This window comes from Zalophus californianus, chromosome 7 (genome assembly GCF_009762305.2).
Source record: "Zalophus californianus isolate mZalCal1 chromosome 7, mZalCal1.pri.v2, whole genome shotgun sequence".
NCBI lineage: Eukaryota > Metazoa > Chordata > Mammalia > Carnivora > Otariidae > Zalophus > Zalophus californianus.
In genome coordinates, this window is record NC_045601.1 from 7,667,360 (window position 1) to 7,685,276 (window position 17,917).

At 52.0% G+C, this 17,917-nt stretch overlaps 1 protein-coding gene across 4 annotated transcripts in view; it reads left to right on the forward strand.

Annotated features, from left to right (window-relative positions):
- AGPAT4 (1-acylglycerol-3-phosphate O-acyltransferase 4) overlaps positions 1 to 17,917 on the forward strand; it is a 120,892-nt gene that overhangs the window by 92,842 nt on the left and 10,133 nt on the right. For all 4 annotated transcript variants that reach the window (XM_027601192.1, XM_027601191.1, XM_027601193.1 and 1 more), the window contains 3 exons: positions 11,275 to 11,436; positions 12,894 to 13,047; positions 16,666 to 16,768. In XM_027601192.1, the coding sequence (XP_027456993.1) occupies positions 11,275 to 11,436; positions 12,894 to 13,047; positions 16,666 to 16,768 (419 nt within the window). The remainder of the gene's footprint in view (positions 1 to 11,274; positions 11,437 to 12,893; positions 13,048 to 16,665; positions 16,769 to 17,917) is intronic.

Consider the following 17,917-nt stretch of genomic DNA (forward strand, 5'->3'; position numbering starts at 1 on the left):
GGAGACAGTACCAGGGCAGGAGAGGCTCCCAGGCCAGAGAGGGTCCCAGGCCAGGAGACGGTCCCAGGCCAGGAGAGGGTCCCAGGCCAGGAGAGGCTCCCAGGCCAGGAGAGGGTCCCAGGCCAGGAGAGGCTCCCAGACCAGGAGAGGGTTCCAGACCAGGAGAATGTCTTAGGTCAGCAGAGGCTCCCAGGGCAGGAGAGGCTCCCAGGGCAGGAGAGGGCGGGCAGCCCTCCAGAGATGAAGATGCTTTCATGGAGCAGGAACGCTACGTCTATGTCATTTAGGGTTTCAGGTCAGAGACTTTGGAGTCCTTGATGGGTTCACAGTGAGCACAGCGCTAAGACTGCTGATGGCCGAAGGTTACTGACAGGACAGCCGTCCGGCCGACAGCACGGAGACATTTCACTTCCAGCTCTGATCCGTAAATGAACACCATGGTCACCCAATTGCCTTTCTTACTATAGAAACCGAGCAGCCAGGGTTGCCAGTGAAGGGCTGTGAGCACTGCCATCTGAGACTGTTCTAGAAGTTTGGAGGTTTAGGCCTCTGGTTTTCCGGATTCTTGCTTATGTGCCTCCTGGAGCCCCGGAGTCCCCACCAGGACAGGAGGGAGGGTCCAGACAGGGACAGGAGGTGGCCACCTTCCCCTTTCCGCCGAGCGCCGCGCACCAGCCGGTGCCGTGGCCGCACATTCTAAAGGACGCCTCATGCTGGCCAAGAGCGGCTGCCAGGAGGGGACGAGGGAGACGCCGGTGAGCTTTGTCGAGGTCGGGGGCTGGGCCGACTCGGAGGGAAGCTGCCAGATTCTCTCCCCAGAGGAATGGCCTGTCCCCGAAGCAGGGAACAGTTCCCATCCCCGCTCGCTGCTCCAGAGGCTGAGGTCCAGCCGGAGGCCAGCGTGCCAGGTGAGCGGCTCGGCCCCCTTCCCAGGTGGCGCGTTTCTTCCCGCCACTCTTAGGAGGACACAAAGCAGCAGCTTTGTTATATTAATTGCTCAGCAGTACCTTTGGTCTTAAATCACCTTCAAAGAAAAGGCACCTGATTGATCTCTTTTAAAAAAATAACGCATGACGTTGAGATCCCTCTGGAGTCTGGGGAGCTTGTTTCTTAGAGGAGAAGGGTCAAGGAGAAGGTCCCTGACGGGGCAGTTTGCACCCACACAGGTAACAGCCTGAGAGGAAGTGAGTTTAAACTGAAGCAAGTGAAATTTGCCGAAATTCTTAAGAATGGGGTAATTAAATGTGAAATTGGTTTTGGGGGAAAAGTGATGGGATTTTCTTATAAAGGAGAAAAAGGTCTTAACCTTTTACAGACATCTGAGGTCATTTCAGGGGCCCTGGTTCCCAGGGCACCAAAGGCTCTGGTTATGACCTTCAAGGAACACACGGACTCTTTCCTCCCTGGGGAGGGGCACGGCCTGTGGACAGTTGAGAGTGTGTGTTTCTAAAGTGCCCCACAAACTGTGGTGTGCAGTGCAGAGGCTCAGGGCTTCCGAAGCTTCCGGTACCTGTTTACCTATCTTTCTGTCCAGGTAAAATACATACGCATCACTCCACAGTGGCCCCGTCAGGTTACGGCAGGCTACCCACGATCACGTTTGTCGGGTCTTCCAGCAACACCAGGCCCCTGTTAAGCGCTCCGTACACAGTAGCCGGTAGGGTCAATGTTTGCCTGCTGGGTGGGTGTGGCCTGGAGGTTGACCTGGAGGCCTCCTGGGGTATTTCTCTTCAGATCGGCTCTGTCCTGTGGCTTGTCCCACTGTTGGTTATATCTATGGTGGTGTGACAAGCCACAGAACAGAGCCGCTTAAGCCAACAACAGGTCTTACCTCGGTTTGTGTGGTCCGGGATCCAGGCACGGCTCAGCTGGGGGTCCTGCCGAGGGTCCTTCCTGAGGTTGCCCTCGAGGTAAGAGAGGACGTAGGGCTGGCCGTGCTCACTTGGGGCGACAGCCAACTTACTTAACCACAGACCAGTCAGCCCTTCGGCACCATCCTGGGGGGCCTGTCATTCCCAGTGTCCCCCCTTTGTTAGCTGGGGAGGGGCCCGGAGGGCTGGGGTCACTGTGGTAGAGGTGGAATGTTGGTGTTTGAGGCAGCTCTGTTTACCAAATTGGGGGAGGAATTTCAATAGTTTCACAACTGGTGGAACATTTTCGTGCTTACAAGCACATGGACTGTTGGCCCCGGGGGACACAGGAAACTTCTAGAAGGTGGTAACATTGGAACGAGGCCTCAAGAGCATGATTTTAGGAACAGTGGGAGACTGAGGTGAAGGGATGATTATCACGCACTGGACAGAGGTGAGGAGGTGCCTCAAGGGAGAGACCGTGGGTGACGTGCCCCTCCGTGAGCAAGCGGGCGGGTGCCATGCTCCTGGGCCGCACTGACAGGCTCCTCCCCGTTTGGGCCTGGCCAAGGTGCACACTCACTTCGCCATCCCGCTCACTCCACCATCCCGCTCACTTCACCGGCCCCCAACTCAAGGTCACCGTGGGCTGATTTCAGACTTACCGCGGGGTATGGGCTGCCGCTGTTTTGCTGAACTCTCCTGGGCTCTCAGTAAAACGAACCGCAGATGCCATAAACCCCCAGAAAAGCACCCAGGAGCTAAAACTAGAACAGAACACCCGCTGGTGTTCTGATTTAATTTTGCCAAGACGCTTCTGGTCCTTAACGTTAAATACGGTTCTTTCTGTGAAAGGTGACGCATGTCTGAAAACCAGCATTTCTTCAAGTTTGATTGTGAAAGGATCATTTTCTCTCTAAAGGTTTTCTGCAGGAAAAATGTCAGTGCAGAGTTGTTTAGAAAGTCTACACGAATGTGATTTCCTATAAACCTCCCTCAGTTATAACATCCCCCCAAATGGTGGGTTTCCTCTGTCTTGTTTTTGAACATGTAAAACTTAGCAGCAATGCGGATGGTCGGAAGGGTGAATCTATGCGTTCTGGGTCAGATATCAAGAGCAATTCTTTCTTTTCCCTTCTACTTAACTCCAGAACAATTCTCTCCTAAGGGTGGCAGGAGAGAGAGAGATGTGCAGGCCAAAAAAAAAAAAAAAAAAAACCCGATGTCTTAAGAGTCCCACAGATGCGGACTTGAACCCTGGCTCCTGCATTTGTGTGACCTTGGGAAGGTTATCTGACTTTTCTGAACCTCAGTTAATAATTCCCATTTCATGATGTTGTAAGGGCTTAGTAAATATATAGGGCTTACTGAATATATGTGCTTGTTTAATGAATATAAGAAAATACCTAGTTCAAGTGCCTTACACAAAGTAGGCATGCGATAATGCTTAGTTTCCTTGACCCTAATTAGTTCCCCTGCACTGAGTGTTTTCTTATTATGAAAAATAGGATAAGGTATGGAAGACAAGAGAGAGCAAATGTTTTACTAAGTGGGATTTAAGCGGTGCTAGATCCCCATGCGACTGACATCCCCCATCATTTTTATGCAATGCAAAGTGTGCTTGTATTCGCGCTATCGAGGTTTCTTCATACACGTTTGTCAAGTTCCCATTGGCCACAGAGAGATGAGTTTTTAGATGTGGAGAACTGCTTTTCTTTTTTTAAAGATTTTATTTATTTATTCGAGAGAGAGAGAGAGAGAGAACGAGCATGGACGGGGAGGGGCGGCAGAGGCAGAGGGAGAAGCAGACTCCCCGCTGAGCAGGGAGCCTGACATGGGGCTCGATCCCAGGACTCCAGGGTCACGCCCTGAGCCCAAGGCAGACACTTCACCAACTGAGCCACCCAGGCGTCCCTAGATGTGGAGAAGTGTCTTATGTTTTCTTTTCCATCAGATATACCTGCAGCTCTGGTTCATCATCTCCATTAGGTGGGTTTGCATCACCCTCAATGCCAGCACCATATGGGTGTTGTGGGAAACATGCTCGCCCACCCCACCCTCAATGGCTTAATCAACGTCATCCATATTGTACTCCGGCACCACCCACTGCACCAAGAGTTGGCGGGGAGGGGACACCACTGTGGGCCTCCCAAGTATTCACCCGCTGGGCCAGGCCTGCTGGGACCCGCTATTACCCAGGTAAGGAAGCCGAGAGAATGGGGAGGAGGTGAGGTCCCTTACAACTCAGGCAGCCAGGTGCAGCACCGGCCAAGGAAAGAGATCAGTAGCTCAACGGAAGTAGAGATGCACCTTGAGTTCATAACTCAATACGTCCCTGGAAATGTTAGTGTACAGTTTGTTTTGAAAAGTGTAGTGCTGAGTTAGACACACCAAGTTCTTTTTAATCTTTTTAAAAATTTTGTTTATTTATTTGCGAGAGGGAGAGAGTGCAAGAAGGAGCAGAGGGAAAGGGACAAGCGGACTCCCGCCCACCGTGGGGCTCCATCCCGGGGCGCCGAGCCCAATCACCACCGGAGCCGACATCAAGTCGGATGCTTACCCACTGAGCCACCCCGTGCCCCGGTCTTCTTTTTTATTAAGCAGGATCCTCTGGCAATGTCTTTTAACAAGCCAGGGCTGGATTACACCAACAGATTGTAAATCCAGACTTGCTTAAAGCGGCAATACATCGGGCTTCCTCCCTCCTCTTCACACAAGCCTCAGCAGACCTTCAGAGTTGCGGGTTTTGGTCAGGGGAGGGACAGAGACTTGGGTGGGGGGAAGAGGCTATCGAGAGTCCGGGAGCTGGGAGCGCTCTACTCCACCTGGATAAATGATACACATTTATTTGCAGTCAAAGAGAGATGAAGTCTCAGAGAGTGCTTTTGTTTCATGTTTGTTTCATGCGTTTCCCCAGTGGCTGCGACTAATTGTGGCACAGTGTTCATTTTGTTTTCCGACTCTCTTGAGATTTTTCTGGTAGTGTAAGGCCCCAGCATTTTCTTTTTTATCATTAGAGAAGGGAGACAGACAGCAAGAGAAAGGATGTGTATACGCAGATTTAGGCCACATATATGTTACTCTCACTGGCACAAATAGAGTCTCACCTTTTGACATGTGCGCATGCGCCTGATGCGTGATTTTTTTTTGAGCTCCAGTCTTATCTCCTGCCTTTTACTGTGGTAAGGGACTTACATTTCAGAGACACATTGCAGCCCCATCTTGTCCAGGCTTGTACCCCACCTCGTTTGCCAGAGAGCATGTCAGTTCAACAACTTACAGAGTTCAGTGGCCGAAGTAACACAGACATTGGTAGCTTTCTGTTTCTCTCTTCCCACTAGACTGTGCATCTCGAGGCCACGGATAATCACCTTCCCTTTGGTGTCCCCACCTGGCCCAGTGCCTGGCACAAAGGAGGTATTTAACAGGGGCGCCTGGGTGCCTCAGTCGTTAAGCGTCTGCCTTCCGCTCAGGTCATGGTCCCAGGCTCCGGGGATTGAGCCCCGCATCGGGCTCCCTGCTCGGCGGGAAGCCTGCTTCCCCCCTCCCACTCCCCCTGCTTGTGTTCCTTCTCTCGCTGTGTCTCTCTCTGTCAAATAAATAAATAAAATCTTTAAAAAAATACATAAAAAGGAGGTATTTAACAAACACTTGTTGCATGGACAGAACAGTCTTGCCGTTAAAGTTCACAATATCACACATCAATAACAGAGGCTGAGCTGTTGGCTGACTTGCTAGTCCTCTACAGTGATGGGGCTTAGCTCATAGACGAGAAAAAATTTCAGAGGGTTAAAGTGTGGATGTTTTAGTCTGCTTTCAGAGTTCCACTTAAGAGATCCCATTCAGGTATTTTATATTTAGTAGAAATAAATGACCTTGGGTGAATCCAAATGACTAACTGTGACCGTACTGGTAAACCTTGAGGAATGGCCATGTGTTTGGAGGCCAGAAAGATATTCGTGCAAGCAGCATGTTGACAAGGGGCCAACCTACTGACCAATGTTAGAACCCAATTGTGTTTTCTGTCAGCGCCTATGGAGTGGTCAGAGGAGGTGGGGGAATCACCGAAAGGTGGCTGAACAGGATGCCCTCCCCGTTCCAACCGTCCTACAAACCCAGCCTCAACACTAAACATTTTCATTTGATCAGCTGGCAGGTGGCCATGTTGGAGAAAAACCTTAACTAGAAAGTCCTGATTCTGTTCATTTTTCATCACAAAGGCCAAGTGAGGGGAGAGCCACATAATCTCAAGGTTGCAATGTACTGGATCTCAGCGCATCTTCAAAGCAGTTCTTTTAGCACTATTAGTACATGTGGTCTCTGCACAGGGGTTGACCAGTTGGTTGGAGGTGCTGAAGGGGTTCATGGGGTGTTGGAGGGTTCATGGGGTTTGCTGTCTCCCTGAGCAACTGCGTGGTCCCAACTATGGTTATGGGCTGCTCAGTTAGATTGATCAGGTAACTGTGGTAAGATAGCTCTCTCCCTCGCTCTCTTACACACACACACACACACACACCCTTTCTCTCTCATACACACACCCTCTACACATACACACCTTCTCTCGCCACACACAGTCTCTCATACACTCTCTCCACACACACCCTTTCTCTCACACAAACACTCTCACATACACACTCTCAAGTCTGTCTACACACACAGTCTCACACATACACACTCACTCTCACAGTCTCTCACACAAACTCTCTCCACACACACAGTCTCTTTCATGCACAGACACCCTCTCACATACACACTCACCCTCTTTCACACTCACAGTCTCTCTTTTTACACACATATGGTCTCTCTCCCACACACTCTCTCTCACATACTCATTCTCTCACACACATACACACATACTCTCACACACACAGTCTATCACACACACTCCCTCTCACACACACACTCATACACACTCAATCACACACTTTCTACACATAAAATTCTCTCATAGACACTTTCTCACACAATCACACACACATACACACTCTCCACAGATACTAGCTCTCACACACACATACCTCACACACACATACCTGACACACACACACACACACACACACACACACTCAAAAGTTTTATAAACTTTTAACTGTAGAATGTGATACCATGTCAGCAACTCCCAACAACTACCAGCAATGGCCAGGTCCTTGCCGTTGTGGATTCCTCATAGGAAGTTGCATTTCCTATGAACATTTTTTATTTTCCAGACATGCCAATGTCTAGATGGGCCTGTAGTCAGTCCTCTCAGATCTACCCTCAAAATAAATCCAGAATAAATGAAATTGATAACTGTTTTTATACATTCTTTCCTGAAGACATTACCATCCACATATAGAAACCCTTACTTGGCCTGGAAGGGTCATGATATTGATGGCAGATTGAGTTTCCTGGAGGACTGTAAGCATATTTGAGTAGTAAGTTTCTAGTCTGTTGGTCTTAAGTGAGTGAACTGCTGTAAATCTCTCAGCACACTGCCTGTCAGGCAGTGCTGGAATACCTGCAAACCTTTGTTATCACCATATGCTAAAGCATGGTTTAGGAAATGGGCTGAATTGAAAGGGACATTTAGCCCCTGTGCTTACTCTGTGGTAGTAATAATAGCTACACGTTATTGAACACCTGCTGTCAGGTTCCCAACTCCACACTTTTGTGTATGTTCCCATATGTTATTAAATCTTTACAGCAACACTTTGAGGTAAGTATTCCTTTCCTCATAGTACAGCTGGGAAAATTGAGGCTCGGGAGGGTTAAGTCTCTAGACCAAAGTCACACAGCTGGGCCGTGGTAGAGCCTGATCAAAATCAGGACTGATTTCAAGGCTTTCCAAATCCTGTTATCCTTGCTGAGGAAAAGATATCAAGTAAAGTATCTTTTATTTGAAAGGCAAAAGTTTCTACCTTAATATTTTAAAACATTTCTTATATCAAATAAACATAGTCAACATCAAGGTCTAGGCCTAATGATAACATCCAGAACTTTAAAGTTGAAAGATGTATTAATTCAACATAAAAACAGAAATATCTCCTCTGTTCCTTTTGATCATCATCATCAAATAGGCTGTTTTGATCCAGTCTTACTCATGTTCCAGAAGCAAATGGTTGAAATGTGCTGTCAACTACTTCTTAAAAGGGGCATTGTTAGAGGAACGCTGCAAAATATTTTGTTGATAAAAAACAGGAAAATCTAATAAAATTAAAAAAAAAATTGCTTCTTATTTGACCACTCACCCAGAGCTGCTTTTTCCTGTTTTTCTTTCTTCATGTAGTCATAATCAGACTCTAGACTCAGCTTTGATTCCAGACCTTTTAAAAATTTAGTTTTATATAATAAGCATTTCCCCAGCTATTAAATATTTGTAGGAAACAAATTTTAGTGGCTCTAAATCAAAGGTTGACAAACTTTGTCACTGGCAGGATAGGGAATATTTTCAGCTTTGTGGGCCATATTGCTTCGGTCACAACTATTCAGCTCAGCTGTTGCAGCGTAAAAGTAACCATCGGCAGTGTGTACCCGAAAGAGAGTGGCTGTGTTCCAATAAAACTTTATTTATAAAAACAGGTGGTGGAGCTGCTTTGGCTCACAGGCTACAGTAACTGCTCTGTAGTATCACATTGTGTACTGCATGCACGGTCTGTCGTATGTACTCTAATTCATTGAGCTCTTCTCCTGAGGGGCATTTAGATGATTTGCAGCGCTCCGTCCAACACAGTAAGACAGCGATGGACATGTAGGCTCTTGAGCTCATCTCTTTGGTCTACACATAGATCCCACATCACTGTCAAAGTTCCATTTCCTCTTAGCATTAGGTTATCAAAAGCCAACCACTAAGACCCATGTGGGTCTGGTGGGATGGTTCCATTAATAGGAAATACCCATGAGAGTACTTTCCCCACCAGACAGCTGGGATTGACCGCACGGGGCCACTCACCTTCCTAGACCCAGTGGCTGCTACCTTACAGTTTATGATTCCCTTCTTGGTTATAGAACAGATCATCTTTTAGAATCCCTTCATGTTGCCGCAAAGTATTTTTGGAATGAGTTCAGGAATATATATGTAATTTTTATACATAGTCCTAACCTACTGAGAAGGTAAATTGAGATCATTGGTGAGGATTTTCTATCTTGTTTTCATCTCACAAGCCGTGAGTAAGGAGTTAACTGAGGCTCAGAAGCAGAGAGCATGAGGACATCCCTGCTGACAAGAGGAGGGGGTTGAGGGAAGGCCGAAGGGGCCTCCTGCATGGACACACGCTGATAGGCTTTTCAATGGCTCCTATGGGCAGAGTGGTGATGCCCCAGGCAGTTTGGTTTTGTGTTCTGAGTGACAGGCACTGCCTTCTCACTTAGCACAAGAAAGCACCAGTCAGAATAATTAGTTCATGCTTTGAGGATTTAAAGTAACACCATGTTGAAAAGCAAAAAGTTTTCTAGGAGTGAAGTGATTGATGCTCTGTCACAGGCCTTCGTCAGCTCAAGATGGACAGAAACCCTGACCCCGGGGCTTGGGCCATGAAAACATTCTGTTCCTCAGATGATAGTGTAGCCAGATACCTCCCGGGTTGGCGCGGTGGCTCCAGTGGCCTCAGCATTTCTAGCCTGTTGTCTCAGGGTGATGTCAAAGCCGTGACACACTCAGCAACCATGTTCATGGCAGAAAAAAATGGCCGGGCCTCCTGGCCGTCTCTCTTTTTGTCGTGGAGCAAAATCTTCCCAGAAGCCCCAGAACCCGTGCACCCTAGCAGACCCCTGAGCCATCTCAGCAGAACTGGGTCAGAGGCCCACACTAGGCTAAGGGGCCCGGGGGACCCCAGGCTGGGTTGACGTCGCTCACGGTTACCCCCCAGAGCCCGAGCATGTTGCCTTTGGAATGGAACACAGGCTGCAAGAGAAAGAGGAGGGGACAGTGGCTGTTGGGTAGGCGGCCCTCCATGTCTGGCCCCATGCCTTGGTAGGCGTGAACGTTTCTCATGGACTGTGCCCTGCGGCAGGCCACCTGGCCGAAAGTCTCCGCTTCCCCAGCTGTCAGCTCCGTGATTCTGGGCAAGTTACTTAACATCTCCGAGCTTCGGTTTGATTATCTATAAAACGGGGGTATCTAGTCCTTTTGATTTCAAATGGAATAGAATTTATATACGTGCATCGCCTGTGCCTGGCACGCAGGAAGCCCTCCCCCCAGGTACGGCGAGGTCTCGAACCCACGGGGACTGGCCTCCAGGTCCTCTGGGGTCAGGCCCCGGATTTGATGGCTTGGTTCTCTTCGAGAGAGAATTTGCTGGGTCTGTGGGAATAACAGAAACAAAACCCATCAAAACACGGAGACACTAAACCTGAAAGGTGTCTTTGCTTTGTCTTTCCCAGCGCGGCGGAAGATGTTTATTGTTGGGGTTTTTTAACATAAAGGGAGCAAGCGGTCATTCATGCCTTTCTCCATTCCGCGCAGTCGTGCAGGTGGCTAGGGGTGCGGCCCGTCGCTCTTCACCGAGCTGCAGCTGCGTCGTTGCTGCGGACGCGACAGGCCTCCTAGGTTCAGGGCCTAACTTAGACAGTTGTCGCCAAGAGCATCAGCTAAGCTTGCCTGACGGTCCAGATCACTGCCCCTGTCACCTGCACCGTCGACCAATGACAGCCATCTCAGAGAGTATCTTGGCCAATTCCAAAATTCAGGGTGAAAAATATAGAGCCCAACCCACTAGATGAAAAGCAGTTTTTGGGTCTCTCCTGCCCCCCCCGCCTCCCCAGTGCCCCGGATCCCTGGTCTTCTCCAGGCCGGCGCAGGCCGTGGAGCCTGGCCCAGCTGGGTAGGGGCCAATGCCGAGCAGCCCCAGGGGCCAGCCTGTTGGTGGGCCAAGTCCCTGCATCTTGAGCCAGCCTCGGGCAGTCTCAGGCGGGCGTCCAGCCCCACTGCCAGCCTTAGAGATGAGCCAGGGAGGGGATGGGTGAACAGCCCCAACATGATCTGGTGGCCCGAGCTCAACTCCAGGCTCCCCCGCTGTGCAGCCCTGTGACCCAGGGAACCCTCCAGACCCCATTTCCTAGTCTGTGAAAGGAGAATAATGTCTGCCTTGCTGGCAGAACTACGTTTGACCGAGGACTGAGTGAGATCTACAGAAAGAGTTTGGTGTTATAACTGCCTGACCAGCTTGGAAAATGACCTGAGCATCCCTGAGACCCTTAAACGTCCCTCATTGTTCTGGACGCCGCCCAGATGCCTGCCCACCCCCACGAAGAACCCCTCCCCACCCCCCACCACGCAGAGTTAGCACAACCCTGGCCTCTGGCTGACCGGTGCGGAGGCTCCAGGGTCAGTGGCTTCTTGCTTCCTTGTGCTCTGGAACCATCCCCTTAGGCCTTTGGAGAGAATTTCCGCTCCTCTTTTTCTAGTAACATCTCTGTAAGTGACCCTGGGCCCCCATCTCTGTTTCAGGGCTCCAAAGTCCTGGCCAAGAAGGAGCTGGCCTACGTCCCGATCATTGGCTGGATGTGGTACTTCACAGAGATGGTCTTCTGCACACGCAAGTGGGAACAAGACCGCAAGACTGTCTCAAAGAGCTTACTGCGCCTCCGGGATTACCCCGAGAAGTATTTTGTACGTCAGACCCCGAGCAGCCACGCCCCCAGCCCCAAAGCACTGCCACATGAGCAGCCTGACATGCCTCACGCCTGTCCTGCCAACCTGCCCGGCTGGCCGGCCCCACTGTCACACGCCACCCGGTCCTCCTGTTTGAACTAACGGGTGCAGAAATAAATCCTCAAGAGCACTCTTGTCACACACACACCAGGATGCTCTCGTCACACACACACCAGGATGCTCTCGTCACACACACACCAGGATGCTCTCGTCACACACACCAGGATGCTCTCGTCACACACACACTCAGGATGCTCTCGTCACACACACACCAGGATACTCTCGTCACACACACACCACGATGCTCTCGTCACACACACACTCAGGATGCTCTCGTCACACACACACCAGGATGCTCTCGTCACACACACACCAGGATGCTCTCGTCACACACACACTCAGGATGCTCTCGTCACACACACACCAGGATGCTCTCGTCACACACACACCAGGATGCTCTCGTCACACACACACTCAGGATGCTCTCGTCACACACACACCAGGATGCTCTCGTCACACACACACTCAGGATGCTCTCGTCACACACACACCAGGATGCTCTCGTCACACACACACACTCAGGATGCTCTCGTCACACACACACACTCAGGATGCTCTCGTCACACACACACTCAGGATGCTCTCGTCACATACACCAGGATGCTCTCGTCACACACACACTCAGGATGCTCTCGTCACACACACACCAGGATGCTCTCGTCACACACACACTCAGGATGCTCTCGTCACACACACACCAGGATGTTCTCGTCACACACACACCAGGATGCTCTCGTCACACACACACCAGGATGCTCTCGTCACACACACACTCAGGATGCTCTCGTCACACACACACCAGGATGTTCTTGTCACACACACACCAGGATGCTCTCGTCACACACACACCAGGATGCTCTCGTCACACACACACCAGGATGCTCTCGTCACACACACACCAGGATGCTCTCGTCACACACACACTCAGGATGCTCTCGTCACACACACACCAGGATGCTCTTGTCACACACACACCAGGATGCTCTCGTCACACACACAAGGCTATTCTTGTCACACTCACATTCAGATGCTCTTCTCATGCTCACACACACACATACAGACTCACACACACATACACTCACTCCTCTACTCTCTACTATCCTCCGATGGCAAACTTTTGTCTCCACAGCTCTTGTGGGCACAGAGGGGAAGGCCAGCCTCTGGGCTGCACCCCGAGGTCAGGGGCCGGCGTAGCTGCCAGGGGCCATCCCTGCTCTGGCCATAAGTGCTCCTGGGGGACCGCATGTGACTGTGGTGTATGGGGGATGGCACATGTGACTCAGAATGGGTGTGACCCAGGGCCGCGTGTGACCCTGTGTGGGGGCTGTGTGTGACCGTTGTGCTTTTCCTTCCAGTTCCTGATTCATTGCGAGGGCACTCGGTTCACGGAGAAGAAGCACCAGATCAGCATGCAGGTGGCCCAAGCCAAGGGGCTGCCCAGCCTCAAGTACCACCTGCTGCCACGCACCAAAGGCTTCGCCATCACTGTGAGGAGTTTGAGAAATGTAGGTAAGGAAGAGCCCCCTATCCCCCGCGCCCTGCAGCAGGAGACCGCACCCCAGCACCCCAATCTGAATAGCTCTCCCCTGGCAGCCCTCCCCAGCTGATTGTGGCTGGTAGCTAGGAGGGCAAACAGAGCACAAAGGATGGTTAGCTAGGGTCCAGGCTGCTGCCTGCTGGCGCTCGCGCGCGCTCTCGCGCGCTCTCTCTCTCTCTCTCTCTCTCTCTCTCACACACACACACACACACACACACACACACACGCTCACAGGCACTCACACTCGCCCCACACGCACGCTTAGCAAACACTGCCCTCTAATGCTCAGCACTGGAACTGCAAGGCTGTGGTGACCTTGTGGAATCCTTGGGTCCTCCCTCCCCTGGGTCCTCCCTCCCCTCCCCGGGTTCAGCCTGACCCCACACCTCTTTAGCCCAGAGTTTTGGCGTCGTTTTGCTTTGTTTGGCATTTCTTGCCCATGGGTTGGCCCCAGCTGCCTCCAGCTGATGAACTCCGTGACCTTACCCTCTGTGCCCGCTGACCCCCTGAGTCTGGAGCCCTGAGCCCTGGGTCCCTGTGGGTGAGAATCAGAAAGCAGCAGCTTTTGTTTTCAGTCTCTTGTCAGGGCTCTGTCTCATCTTAAATCCTCGGCCCTTCGGTCTGGCTGCGCGAGCTTTGCTCCTCGTTCTCACGGGCAGCTCGCCCTCCTCCCAAACACCCACCTTCCTCTGGCCCCACGAGGCCCGGGGGAGGCCGGGGGGAGGCCGGGAGGGCGGCGGGCCTTGGGCTCGGGGCAGCTCCCAGGTCGCACTGGTGTCCCCACGTCCCGCCCCCCACCCCCACCCCGGGGCCAGGCGCCGCCCTGGCGGGAGTCGGGCAGCCGGTCACCCAGCTTCTGTCCGCATATGGTCGTCTGTCTTCGCACCCCCAGGTCTGCTCTCCCTTTTGTGAGCCAAGGCATCTGAGCGGCGGGCGAGGGGGTCTCCTGCGGCGCTGCCCGCACGCGGGGCCGCGTGTAAACCCACCTCCTCTGGGCCTGCTCGAGCCCATGGCCGTGAACCCGCCGGGTAGCACGCCCGCAGGGGGGCCCCCACCCCGCAGGTGCCCCGAGATACCCCCCCTCCCCGGCCATGCCCTGCAGCCCCGCCCGCCGTCCACCCCCCGCCCCAGCTGAGCCAGGTTGCCTCCCGCCGGGACACCACCCTGCTAAGTCCTCCGCAGCCCCGCCTCCCGCGCGGGAGCTTGCCGCCCTGAGCGCCCTCTGCTTGGCCTCCCAGCTGTCCGCGCTGCATTCACCCCGGAGATAGAACCGGCCTGTCACGGAGCTCCCGGCGGCCCCTGGCCCACCTGACCCCAGGGACCCCGGGCGGAGCTGGCCGGCCTGTCGCCTGTCCCTCTTCCGGCCTTCCAGGCCGCAGCCGCTTGCCTCCTGCACCGCCCAGCGGGGTCCGAACGAGCCGGGAGACCCGACCCGAGTGCCGGCTGTGTGACCCTGGGCGCAGCAGCTCGCCACACTCTGAGAGCTGCAAAGAGGGTTACAGGAGAAAATAGGCAGAGGACTCAGCCTGAGGCCTGACACTAACATTCGGTCAAACGTTGGCCTCGGGGAGGAGCCGCCCTCTGAGCCTGCTCGCCTCACCCTCGCCCCCTGGTGGGGGTGCCCCGCTTCTGGGTCTGGGTTTCCCGTGGGTTCCGGCCGCGGCTGAGCTTGGCGGGCTGGCGCAGCAGTCCAGGCCACCCGGCCGGGCAGGCTGTGGCCCCTGCCCCGGAATAGGGGCCAGCGCTCCGAGGGCACTTCGGATTCGCCCCCAGGGCTAGCGCGTCCCACCTGGCATGGCCAGAGTGTGCGGGCCAGATCCAATGAAGGAAACTTTGTTTTACTTCCAATATACAGATGAGGAAGTTGGGGCTCAGAGAGAATTTAAGGAACTGACTTTGAGTGGCTCAGCTAGTACACCGAGGCTGGGGCTCATACCCAGGCTGCCCTCTGGGGGGGGCGAGGGGGGGGCAGGGGCTCTCGGGCTCCCCTCCTTCTCAGGGGCTTTGCAGGCAGGTGGATTTCGTTGGGCCATTTTATCACTTCAAGACACTGTTCTTGGGGTTGCCCCTCTGGAAAAGGAGGGGATTGTGCAAATCATTAGTTTTTAGGCTGTCCTCTGGGGAACCCCTGTGGCTGCCCCCCACCCCCGGTCCTTGATTGACCAAAGTAACCCCACTTCTGTTGTATATACATCAGGCTCCTGTGTAAGAGCCAGTCCGAAGGAAGGAGGCTGGAAACCCACTGAACTACATGAGCCCCGTGACCCATTCTTGCTCTCAGACCCTATGACGCCACCGGCCACACCGCATAGAGCCTGAGTGCCTTTTACTATAATGCCTGCCAAATGCAACATGGAGGTTGTTCTCCACCAGCCTCACTCTGCGCATGGAGAGTGACGCCTCCCCCCACCAGGGAGACAGCCAGCCTCCAGGCCCAGGACAGGAAGGGGCGGTGGTCTAGCTTGCTGGGGGTTGGGAGCTACCCCCGGGCATTCCTGCGAGCCAGCAGGAGAGACCCCCCCCCCTCACCTAAGACTAACGAGCTGCCAGCACACCTCCTGCAGACCCCAGCTGGCGGCCAGGCAGCAGGTGGAAGAAAATGGACAGTGGTTTTCTGATTTTTGAATCTTGGTTCTTCCGTATGCCCAACTAGACCGAGAGGACCCTCCTGTCATCCACCCGCTTTATGCATAGTAACTGCACATATGCCAAGCTCTCCATAAAGTACTGGGCTCACAATCTATTGTCACGGCGTGCCAGGCCCCGTGGGAAGTGCAGACTTTGGCCAGCTCAACAAGCCCTTGAGGAAGGCATCGTGAGTCCCCTTCTCCAGGGGAACTAGGTTCAGGGCGGCTGAGTGGCACGTCCAAGAGAGGGTCCCCCAGGCACCAGGCCGACTTCAAAACTTGTGTTCTACTGTCCCTACTGTCTGCTGTCTGCACGCCGTATTTCTGCTCACTCACGGTCCTTCATGCATTCTGCATCCCTCCACGCACTGAGCAGTTACGGAGCCCGGGCCAGGCCCTGTGGCCCCAGCAGTCCATGCTGACAGGTCAGCTCACTGTTGGGCAGATGCACTGACATCACACATGCTTTGCTTCTTAGCCACGTTTCAATGGACTCTAGTTCAAGTCCTTAAGACGTCTCCAGCATCTTACTCTGGTTTTGTAGCCATGTTACTTCTCTAGGGGGAGAAACACTCGTAAAATGGTTATACTGCCATGAACTCAGACGCATCCTTAGATAGTATGCTCTAGACTGACTGATCTTATGACTGATACCTGTCTAGATATTGTTGTAGAACTTCTAGACGGGGCACTGCAGTATTGCTTTGAACTGTTCTGACCTCAGTAATAACTCTGTTCTCAGTTACTGAGTTGTAGTGTGCTCTTCTGGCTACAAAAGGTGATGTGTGTTCGATGTAGGGCATTCGGACGGTATAGAAAAGCATGAGGAAGAACCCAGTCATCCTACCATCCTGAGATAACCAGTTAGCAAATTTCATTATTGTTTTCCAATGTGTGTATCTACAAAACAAACTTGGGTTCACACGCTATATACTGCTTTGTATTTGTTTTATTTTTTTATAGTTTCAGCTGTATATGACTGTACACTCAATTTCAGAAATAATGAAAATCCAACACTGTTGGGGGTCCTAAATGGGAAGAAATATCATGCTGATTTATATGTCAGGTAAGTTGGTTCTATTTCCTTTCCAAAACAGAGAGCGCCCATCAAAGTAATTAAATCACAAATGGCCCACAGACCTCTTTCCAGGGAAGTCTGTTTCATGTTTTCTTGTCTGCCATGTGTAATGAAATGAACTTCAGTCTGTATTTATATCAGGAACTCAAGACACACAGCGCTAATGTCAGTAATCAGGGAAGCCTCTACTTTCTAGTTCTCTCTGACCAACTCGTACTCATCATAGAGCTCAGGTTGGACAGATGGAAGATAGTATTTTAGAGTCATTTTGAGACTGAGTATGAAGAGATTATTTTACTGACCCCTTTTCTTGGAGGATGTGTCTGCTACATACAGATATACACAGATAAGAACACATATAACTAACTTATAGGGAGGTCCGGAAACAAATGGAGAACATTTTAGCAGTGTCTTACTTACGTGTTATATCCCAAGCTATTATGATTTTATTGAAAAGATTTCACAAGGTATTAGACAAACCCGTTCTCTTGGCCCGCTGTATCAGCTTACAGAATGGGGCTCACCCTGGTCTTCTGCAATGTCATCGAGACGAACGGGAAAAAATTGAGAGATACTGCAGACAGTAAAATACAGCGGGGACTCACACATAAAACCCAGCACGACAGGGCTAAGGGATGGCACTGGTTTCCTTCGCACTAGGTTGTCTTGCCAGAAGGCTAACCAAGATGATCCGACGTGCCCGCTCTTGGAGAACTAGCCAAGTGTTCTAGAACATTCTGATTACTTTTTTAAAAAGACCTTACAGATACTAAAGTATGACAACACAGGACGATGTAAATTCAGTGGCTGATCATCACCACAAGGCTGCAAGAAGGGCTCAGACCTTCCAGGAGAGATGTTTTGATGGACTGACAGCCTGAATTAAATAGCTTCCTAGCTGGAGAGGACTTTGGCTCCCCCCTACAAATAGGAAAGAAGCATCCTAATTATTCCTGTTTCCTAATGCCACAGCGGACAGTCTACCTTATTCTGCAGTTGAAGGCAGATGAGGGCAGGAAAACCAACCTTCCGGAGGGAGGCCTTCTCCCAGGAGTAAAGGAGGCTTTGCCCCCTGAGCTCCATTGACACCTGGCAGGAGCCCCACTCAGTGGCCAGCTGGGCCCCAGGTGTCTGGGG